This window comes from Folsomia candida, unplaced genomic scaffold (genome assembly GCF_002217175.1).
Source record: "Folsomia candida strain VU population unplaced genomic scaffold, ASM221717v1 Fcan01_Sc015, whole genome shotgun sequence".
In the NCBI taxonomy this organism is placed as follows: Eukaryota; Metazoa; Arthropoda; class Collembola; order Entomobryomorpha; family Isotomidae; genus Folsomia; species Folsomia candida.
The window spans coordinates 1,077,118-1,088,012 of NW_019091207.1; the positions used below are offsets into that span (position 1 = coordinate 1,077,118).

General features: G+C 40.0%; 2 protein-coding genes across 2 annotated transcripts; one reads left to right on the plus strand and one right to left on the minus strand.

The window, feature by feature from the left end:
- Positions 1-1,516: 1,516 nt before the first annotated feature.
- On the plus strand, positions 1,517-5,903 carry LOC110856346 (copper amine oxidase 1). The gene is made up of 7 exons (XM_022104830.1): positions 1,517-1,562; positions 1,877-2,211; positions 2,305-2,454; positions 2,823-3,119; positions 4,095-4,465; positions 4,829-4,992; positions 5,494-5,903. Exons 1-7 carry the CDS (start codon positions 1,517-1,519, stop codon positions 5,901-5,903), a joined length of 1,773 nt encoding a protein of 590 aa, XP_021960522.1.
- Positions 5,904-7,778: 1,875 nt separating this feature from the next.
- LOC110856262 (trimethyllysine dioxygenase, mitochondrial) lies at positions 7,779-10,249 on the minus strand. Its single transcript, XM_022104738.2, has 4 exons — positions 9,991-10,249; positions 9,213-9,764; positions 8,559-8,786; positions 7,779-8,095 (listed from the first exon to the last, which is right to left on the minus strand). The coding sequence occupies exons 1-4, from the start codon at positions 10,137-10,139 to the stop codon at positions 7,831-7,833; spliced, it is 1,194 nt and encodes a 397-aa protein (XP_021960430.1). The 5' UTR covers positions 10,140-10,249; the 3' UTR covers positions 7,779-7,830.
- Positions 10,250-10,895: the final 646 nt, after the last annotated feature.

Genomic DNA, 10,895 nt, shown 5'->3' on the forward strand with positions numbered 1-10,895 from the left:
ATGTGGCGAGATATAATTTCTGATGAATTATTTAGATTACAAATGTTCCACTGTCTCAAGCATGAAAGAAATATGCAGCTATTTTGACTTGCGAGAAAAGTACTGCACAAGAACCTACGCCCAGCCGCTATAGTTCATGCGGCGCGTTGCTAGATATTTCTTGCATTTCTTGATTTGCAGTGCAAGAAATGTACGCAGCAAACCCGTCAGAAATGAAAAACTGGGTGAAAATAGTCACTTCTGACCGATGTTTCGGGTGAAAGTAACCACTTGCAAGAAATAACCGGAAGAAAGTGGTTTCTTGGAGGTATTTCGACCTGGGAGAAATGCAAGCCGCAAGAAACGACGCCTCGCCGCTGTCCTTCATAGGGCGCGTGGCTAGATGGCGAATATTTCTCCCACTTTCTTGCACCTCGCATTTCGTGCCTTGCAGTGCAAGAAATAATACACCGGCAAAAAAACTAAATACATACATGCCTTCACCACCACCGCCATCTAACTTTAACAATGACTTACACAATGCCACGAGACGCCACACGAATTTCCGTAGCCAGTTTGTATTGAATATAATAAATTCGATGATAGAAATCTCTTCCTCCCCCTGCATGCAAATATACCACATAATTAATGCAAAATATTATTTATATACATTCCGGTGGAAATTAATAATTTATGACATTTTTTTTACATCCATCGTGAATCCTCCGTAAAAGTATTCGTTTGACGAGATGGATGCTCAGTTGAACCGCTTACTATCCGTTTCGATTGTTTCGTATTGTTGGTACAAAGATTGGATTCGCGAGACATGAAATGGTTTCGTGATAAAATAAAAGTCAGCCCTTAGCAAATGTTATTTACGATTGATTGAAATTGAGTATCTAGGTAACGTTAGTCTCCCTATGATAAAGGTGTCGAATAATCTTGACGTGCCCATTGAGAGATCGTTTCTTTCGCAAATTTCATGCTAATTAAATTTGCCATCGATTGACACTAATTTGCTCAAAATCGGAGAGCATACGCTGCATGGGATACCTCCATTGCGAGAGAGATGATGCATATAATTAATCCAATATGTAAATAGATAGTTGGACAAAGCTTAAGATTTTATGATTACATGTTGACCGGGTTTTGGCTAAAACGTTACAACTTATTTCTGGATTTATTATTAGCTTGAATCGTCAAATATTTTTTATTATTTCTGGAAAATCCTGCCATAGATGTGCCCCCGGTCATGCAGTAAAATACATACATCCAATTTATTCGTCCATTCAAAATTATGAAACAATGGGAAGACTGATGAAATTTTAAAAAGTAATTATACTCAAACAATGAAAGGAAGTCAACCGTAAAAAATGTGTAAAATACTTGTCGTCTTCATTCATTTCACGGGATGCATTCTGCACAGCGTCATACTTGCACAAAAACTTTAAGCTAATTTACAACTTAATTATTAACCATGCTTAAATTGGTCTTTCTATTATTCGCAATAACAAGAAATGTATTTTGTTCGCTGGAAATGTTTCAGCCTGAAACTGCTAAAGATATCGTTCCAGAAAACAAAAGTGGGTAATAAATAGTGGACAGTGTTTCGGGCGAAAGTAGTCACGTGCAAGAAATAACGGGAAGAAAGTGGTTTCTTGCAGGTAAATATTTTCACCTGCAAGAAATGCAACGCACAAAAAACTGCGCCCGTCGCTGTACTTCATACGACACATGGTCACATTTTCCTGCACTTTCTCCCAGTTTCTTGCATCTGTATTTCTTGCGTTTCTTGCATTTCAGCCCAATAAATGCTGCAAACCCGCAAGAAACGAAACACTGAATAATAATCTCATCAAAATTTAGATCGAATGTTGCATTTTTTTTTAAATTTCAGCCAGTCACCCCTTGGACCCTCTCACCTCCGAAGAAATCAAAGCAGCCGTGGAAATCATAGAGAAATCTCGAGACAAGCTAAACATGGCATTCATCTATCACTACATCGCACTTTCTGAGCCTCCCAAATCGCTCCTGCTCCCATTCTTCCTCGTCGACTCGATGGCGTCAATGGAACTCCATCCCCGCAAAGTCTTCCTTTGTCTTTCGGACAAAGGAAGTGGAGCCGTGTTCGAAGCCGTGGTAAATCTCAGGACGAACGAGAGAGAAAGTTTCGTCCAGATTTACAACGTCCGTGCCCCATTGAGTCCGGAAGACTGGTTAAATTCTGATATTGTATGTACATACGAAAAGCCGCAGAATTAAGTATTTAGGAAATAACAAGACAAATGTATTGATCTAAGAATATGTTGACCTCAATTCATTAAGGATATTATTCGGGCGGATGAAAAAGTTAAGCAGCGCTGTGCAGCTGTTGGCTTTCCGGATACGGACTTGGTCACTGCGGGGCCATGGGACATGAGCTTTGTGGCTGACCGGACGGAATACATGGGGAGAAGATTGGTCCAATATTTCTTGGTATTTACGTGCATCATTTCTCCGCTCTGGGAATTTATTTTAAAATTCTGAACGATAAATTTATAATCCAAGAATTGATTAATTGAATCATCGTGAGTTTTTTTAGCCAGTCTCGATGCGTTCCAATTTTTCTGGAGGGTTTTTAACCTTGAGAACTGCTCCTTCAAAAAGTGTTATCTTATAATCTTATATCTTATAATCTGGAGTGCATATTTTTAAAAAATTGACAACTTCCTGCTCCACAGATTTGTCGTTCAGAATTTTTAAATTAATTTCTAGAGTCGAGAAATGATTAATAATATGCTGATTTTGACGATAGGTCATCCAGTCGGATGTTAAAAGTAAAATTTAATTAAAAAATTCCACAGTACGGAAAAAAATTCCCGTCCGACAACCATTACGCGCATCCCTTAGATTTCGTCGTCGTTTTCGACCTGGACAGCAGAACTGTCTTCGCAATTGAAGATTTACCCACGCACGATGACTTTAGTCAAGAAAATTCGGGAAATTCAGCCCCAAAAGGGGAGAGGAATTATGACCCTGAATTGCGCGGTGGGGTCGAGTTTCTTCGAAAAGATGACAAACCAATAACCACCGACTCGCCGGAAGGGGTTTCATTCACGATTAAAGGAAATGAAGTGCAGTGGCAGAAATGGACGATGCGCGTGGGGTACGAAAGTCTTGCGTTCGAAAGAATAGTTAATTAACTTACAATAAAAGTTTCGCAGCATATGCTCAGAGATTTTAAGCAAACTAGCGTTAATCGATTACAAATTTAATTGGAATGAAATTTGCATATAGCACGAGCTCCCAATGGGCACGTTTGGCTGAGATATTTGCATCCGAAGAGGAGAAAACGCGTCATAATGTCGACAAATTTTACATTTTGCAAATTTACTGTGCGTTTTCTCCTCTTGGGATCCAAATATCTCGGCCAAACGTGCCCATTGGGAGATCGTGTCTTTCGCAAATTTCATACTAATTACATCCGTGATCGGTTAACGCTAGTTTGCTCAAAATCTCTGAGCTGGTTTGATGTATGAATGTAGATACAACGGACGGGAAGGACTTGTTCTTTACACGATAAGCTATAACGATAATGGGAAGAAAAAACCGATTATTTATCGTGCCTCGCTGGCCGAATCGTTCACAACTTATGGCGACCCACGCCCACCCTTCCATCGCAAAGCGGTTGGTGCCAATTTCTTTTATGTAATTTTCTAGTCGATTGGTAGATAAGGTGTCTCGTATCTTGCTGGTTTGCTACATTTCTTGCAAGTGTAAAGTGGCTACTTGCACCCGAAACACTGATCAAAATTCGGGAAAAAGCGAGGTCCAATTTGCTACATTTCTTGCACTGCAAAGCAAGAAATGCACGAAATGCGAGGTGCAAGAAACTGGGAGAAAGTACAAGCGCCTTATAGCCACGCGCCGTATGAAATATAGCGGCGGGGCGTCGTTTCTTGCACCTTGCATTTCTTGCAGGTCAAAATATCTGCAAAAAACCACTTTCTTGCCGTTATTTCTTGCAATTGGTTACTTTACTTGCGCCCGAAATACTGGGTAGATAAATTATTTACATATATGTAGTAGTGTAAATTCTTTCATAAGTTTTGTATTTATGTATGCATCATATTCAGGCCTTTGACTCTGGCCAATTTGGCACCGGCTACAACCTGGACTCGCAAACTTTAGATCTCGACGCCCTTGGAGCCGTCAGTTTCATGGACGTTGTCCTCCATAACGCTTCCGGATATCCTGTCGTTCATAAAAACGCCATCAGCATCAGGGAAGAGGATGCCGGAATTTTATGGAAACACGTCGACTATCGGACCGGCAAGGGATCAATCGCGCGTTCACACCGCCTCGTATTTTCCACCATTGCGACATTCGGCAATTACGAATACATCTTCAACTGGATGTTCTATCAGGACGGGTCGATCCAATGTGCGACCCAAATGACGGGACTGATAAGCACCAACATGATGACGGCGGGTGCCCGTCCGACCAGGTGGGCAAAATACAGTATTTTGAGCTTATTTCTTCCCAAGCTTTGGATTTTCAGGGGGTGTTACACCCACAAAAAGGCGGAAATCTACATGGAGAATACAACAATCTTACAAAAGTACAGGTTTTGTGAGATGAGTGAAACTTTTATCAGTCAAAATACTTTGTTTTCAAGATTTTTGCAAAATAAAGTATTTTGACAGCGATAAAAAGTTAAAAAAAACTGTAATTTTACCCGGACTGTTATATTCCCCACGATGATTTTCGTCTTTTTGTGGGTGTAACAACCCTAGAAATCCAAACCCTGGGAAGAACGGAGCTCATAAGATACTGTATTTTGATAAAACATCTTCTCCACCTCTGCCAGTTATGGGACGATTGTTGCCCCACAAGTCAACGCGCAGTACCACCAGCACTTCTTCACGGCCCGGTTGGACGTGGATGTTGCTGGGAATACCAACTCGGTCTCGGTCGTGGACATCGAACCAGTTCCGGATGAGACTGGTTCCCCGAATAATCGGTACGGGCAAGGTATGTATGTAAATGTATAATTTGCTCTTACTTAGGCTTGTCACCTTATTTGCATAAATCTTCTCACTACTATTATGCCCATATTCGGCCACACGGGCTTTCCATGTCTTTCTGTCGCGAATTGGTCAAAATACGCAAATGAGATGACACGCAAAAATAAAAACTTTTATTCAACTGTCAACAAATATCAGGTAATACAAACTGGGTTCTAATTCATGACAGAAATGCTATAAATAATTTAAAAGCCACTAATCCACATAATTATCAACTAGGCAATAATATATGTAATAATTCTTATTTCTTGCTAAACAGTGGCGTAGGGACAATGTCCCCATCATCTCCCCATGTTATATATGTAAACCCCTCCCTTCCTTATCCTACAATGTTAATGACCCCACAGCTTCCACGTCCACTGTTGCTGGAAGCACTGCTGGATAAATTTAGCATAAGTTAGATTGCGTATAACTTTAAACTAATAGCTTTAACTCTAAATTATTCAAGGTTATCAAGTCAACCACAAACTGCTCCGAACCCCGACCGACGCTCGGACTAAACTTTCTCCGGCCACGGGACGCCTCTGGATGGTCACGAACCCCACCAAATTGCACGAATTTACGAATAAACCCATCGGATGGAAGTTGATGCCGGCAAATTCGCCTCCGCTCCTAATGCATGAGGACAGCCCGACCAGGAGGACGGCAGCCTATTTGAACTACGACGTTTGGGTAACCACTTATCAAGACGACCAACTATTTCCGGGAGGGTTTTACTTGAACGAGTCTGGACTCCCGGCATGGGTGGCAAACACCCCAACGGCAAGTATTGAGAATGTAGATGTCGTAATTTGGCACAATTTTGGACTCACGCATATTCCCAGGGTGGAAGATTTCCCGATTTTGAGCACAGAGTAATAAATTTCAAAAAATGTATCATAAATAACATGTAAGCCAAATTATGATAAAATATTCCTTCGAAATTTCAGAAGCACAGGATTTTGGTTTAAACCGTGCAATTTTTTCCTGGAAAATCCTGCCCTTGATGTCCCACCACCCGGCCTAGTTCTCAGCAGTACACCTTAAATTTGTAAAATTACAGTTTATATTTACGTATATTTAAGTAAATATTTACGAATTACTGATTACAATGGAGGTCTCCCAGCGTATGCTCCCAGATTTTGACCCAATTAGTGTCAATAGATCAGAAATTTAATTAGTATGAAATTTGGAAAAGACACGATCTCCCAATGGGCACGTTTGGCAGAGATATTTGCATCCAAAGAGGAGAAAACGCGGAGTAAATTTGGAAAGTGTCAAATTGGTCAACTTTAACGGGCATTTTCTCCTCTTATATCTCTGCAAATATTTGGAGATCATGTCTTTTGCAAATTTCACACTATAACTAAATTTCTGACCAATTTATACTAATTTGCTCAAAATCGGACAGCATACCATACGCAGGGAGACCGCAATTCTTAGTTTACGCAAAAAATAAAGCATATGTATCCACCCATCAAGTTTTTAGGCAATTTTCGTGTGAAAGAAAGCTGCAAATGAGCCGTTTAGTCGATGGGGAAAGAACACAGGCGGAGTGGGACAGAGTTTGCGATTTGGAACCCATTTGTGTGGAGAGATCAAGATAAATAGATTGCTGTCAGTGTAATCGCTTTACCGCAAAAATTTATGTGTCCCACGGATCCATTTCGACATTTCGAAGCCCCATGAAGGATCTCAAATCTTGGGAACCATGAGCATCTCCGTTCGCGAGGTTGTGCAAACGCCACGTGGTTTTATTTCATCTTGACAACTCTTCAGTGTAATATGGCAATTCGTTTTTTGAAACTATTTTAATTTCAAAAAATTTTCAAATTTTTTCTAACCCGTTCCAATATACGTTAACCCTATCACACCGGACCAACGACCCATCTCAGTCTCATTCGTTTCCTTGTCCATTACGTAATAATAAACCGTAGCAAACCAAATGTAACAATAGGGTGAAACCAGTAATTCCCCAAAGAATTATGTGATCACACCCACTGACCTCGAGGGGGTGGTCAGATTGACCCCAAAAGTTGATAGGATCCTCCCCCTGGGGTCATATGTATGATCCCGGAAACCGATCTCGATTATCTCGATGGCTGACGGACAGACAGACGGACGGACAAAGTATCGCTTAAAGGGTTTCCCTCGATAATAAGTAATACCACCTCGTCTCTCTCCTTTCTCTCGTCTCGCTCTTCATCTGAACCGAACCCGGAATTGGATTTTCTCCTTTCATCAACTTTCCTATAAAGGATTTTCATTGTTTCAAGCGATAACACTTTCATCCTCAGCCAACGGTGTATTAGTCCAGAGCTCTCGGCAAGATTTGTACGTTTCATTTCAATCGCTTTGAAATGAAAACCTGCAAAAAAATCGTGCACTATGCTACCACAAGATTATTTCGTGCATGACACAGTTACCTATAAAAATTGACTTTACATAAAGTTAATTTTTACACCATAATCAAACACTATTTGTGCCATTGGGCATGTATATAATTTTAGTTCTCGGTCGAATTTTGAAAAAGGATGAGTCCCTCCCATCGAGGTCAAAGGGACCCTGGCGTCAAATACTAAATTGAACCTTAATTTCCACATGCAGTGTAATAATTTTAAAGGAAATTTCACCACGAAAGTAACACCGTCAATACATATTTTTGACCTCCGACCAACCCATAACCGTGCGTGGATGAGGTTAAATCGCGTAATTTTCATTTTACATTTTACTGTATGACACCGCTTTTTTGTCCGTTTGAGACAGTTTATTATTATTTACTTTACAATACAAGAATAAATTTATCTTATTTTACGACACCCAAAACTCTGGCCTTCGATAACCAGTCAGATCTCCCAATGTATGCGCCACAAAGGTGACGAAACCCCGTGAATTCGCTCCGCCCATGGAGAACTCTCCAGTTATCCAGGAAGATTACGACGCCAGGTGAAAGCTTCACCCACACCGGGGAACTTTCCACTTCATCCGACAATCTCACCAAGCTCGTATAAAATGGGGCAATCAGGTTGAACGGTATTGTGTCAAGGGTCGCCATATCGTGGGGATTATATCTGAAATTAAGTAGGAGCCATCACCTTTATGACCTCGTAATATGCAATAATTTTTTGCAAAGTTTCTTTTCTTGCGGGATGCTACATTTGTTGCACTGCAAAGCAATAAATGCAAGAAATGTGAGGTGCAAGAAACTCTTGCAGGTTGCAAAAAAACACTTTATTGCCATTATTTCTTGCAAGTGGTTCCTTTCAGACTGCAAATAATACTGCAAATTGTATATAGTTTTTAATTTTTAGCAGGTTTGCTACATTTTTTGCAGTGTAAAGGAAGAAATACGAGGTGCAAGAAACTGGGAGAAAGTGCAAGAAATATGCACCATCTCGCCACGCGCCGGGGGCGTAGTTTCTTGCGCCTGGCATTTCTTGCAGGTCAAAATAGTGACAAGAAACCCTTTTCTTGCAAATCACTTGCATCCGAACGAAACACTGATAATTTTTTCTCTTAGAGAGACCGACCTACCGGAAGCGTTCAATTGATCGTGTCAGAAGGCTGTATTTAAAGGTGACATCCGCCGTATAAAAATGATGCTTCCCAACATCCAAGAATTGGCTGGGGATAAATACTTTCTTCAAGAGGGAATGTTCCCCTGGAAAATTTTCATGGAATTTCTTCACAATGGCAAACCCATCCACGAGAGAGTTCATTCCACCAGTTCCTTCATGCTTGAGACAGTGGAACATTTGTAGTCTAAACAATTTATAAGGAATCATTATTGTAACAATTGTCGTTTTAATTTTAAGAAAAGAAATTAACCCATGACTCGATGATTCATCACCAAAATCAACACATTTTTAATCATTTCTCGCATCTGGGAATTTATTTTAAAATTCTGGACGACAAAATTGGAAGTCAGTAAGTTGATTAATGGAATGTCGGTGAGTTTTTTAAGCCAGTTTTGACGAGTTCCAATTTTTCTGAGGCGTCTTAAATTTGAGGTCTCCTCCTTTAAAAAATGCTAAAATCTGGAGTGTATATTTCTTTAAAATTGGCAAATCATCCCTGCTCTACAAATTTGTTGTCCACAATTTTAAAATAAATTCCCGGAGCCGACAAATGATTAAAAATCTGCTCATTTGGGCGATAAGTCACCAAGTCCTGCTTTAATTTAAGTACCCCATCGGTTCCGAAAAATAGCTCGTATCCGTGTGAAGGTGGACATACTCCGACGTGTAAGCAGTATCTGCATGTGCCAAATTCGACGTCCATTGACTAAAGTCTCCGTAAATGGTGTTCTGCGGATGCGAAATTCTCAAGACGACTTCTTTCGTAGAGTTGAAATCTGGAGGAGCATTTTGCACAATTCCGAACCCATGTTTCACAATATTTCCCAGTAATTCCGCCAAACTGTGGTCCGATGACATGAAATCGTCATAGTTTACAGCATTTTGCAAAGGGTCAGATGGAAACGGATGAATATTAGTAAAGTTGTACTTATATTGGTCATCGTCCTCCTTGAGGAAATAGTTTTCTGGTATTTTTAACCATTTTGTATTCACTTTCTGCAGCCAATTCATGTCAAAAGTGGATTTGTGATCATCCATCCACGTGATTTGAACGGAATTCAGTGACGAATTCGTTTCCACGTCTTTAATCACCGACAAATCTGGGAGCTTCGATGGGATCACCATTTTTTGAAATGTTTTTGGATTGAAACAATTTTCACAGCTGAAAAATATTACAAAATTTCCTAAAATTTTCATAAAATTGATTACTTATGTATTCAGTGGCCGCGGAAGCTGTGGGGACGTTAGCATTGTAGGGTAGGGGAGGGATGGGTTTATACAAGATGGGCAGATGATGGGGACATCGAACAACCCTGGGGACATTGTCCCTCTGCGTCCCCACGCTTCCGCGGCCACTGCTTATATATATATTCCGTATATATCCTTACGGACAATGATGTCTGAGCCAAATCGTATGAAATTCAAGGGATAATCCAGTTAAGAATGGGATCTTTACGGTATCCGCTGTGCTGAACGCTTTACTGATACTCGAGAGTTTCGAGTATCTCCAAAGGTATTTTCTAGTAAATAGTGACATTCTGAATTTTTTAAAACTAACTTAACCAACAAAAACCTAATATGGAACATGTGACACTTTATTATATGGCACTTTGTCTGCAGTATGTATGTATAATACAGAAATGCATATGTATGTATGTACATAGGAAAGAAAACAACTCTCCACTAACAAGGACATCAACTCGTCATCTTCATTGCCAGCCACAAAGTAAAGATTTTACCAATGTGCAGTGTTTCGGGTGCAAATAAAATAACCAATTGCAAGAAAGCGTTAATATCCTATTTTGCACGGTTTGGGAAGACATTTTTTATTTAGCGTTAATATTGTTGTTTACATGAAATGGCATGGGTATATTTTGCATGGGGTCAATATGAGGCAGGTCAATCTTGTATGGGTCAATATTGCTGGGGCCATTTATCACGGATCAATCTGACGCTTCACCGTTTTTTGCACAGATGACCAGATGACGCATACTTCTTACACCCCAAATCCCATGAATTTATAACATTTTTTATAGTTTCATAAAAATGGAGACCATTTGTGTTCCAGGCTCACATTCCAACATCATTACGTCAGCCGATGGTGACGAAGTTCTCGTTTGTTTAAAATTCTTGTGAATACGAGGCCGATTGCCGTTGGTCCTCATGAATGAAAGTATATATGGAATGAGAAAAATGATTTTGAAAAGTGAACTTGGAGAAAACAATGCGCTTGTCTTCACTTTTGCAATTGTGATATAATTATTTAATAAGCGTGGTTTTATTGTATTAGTAA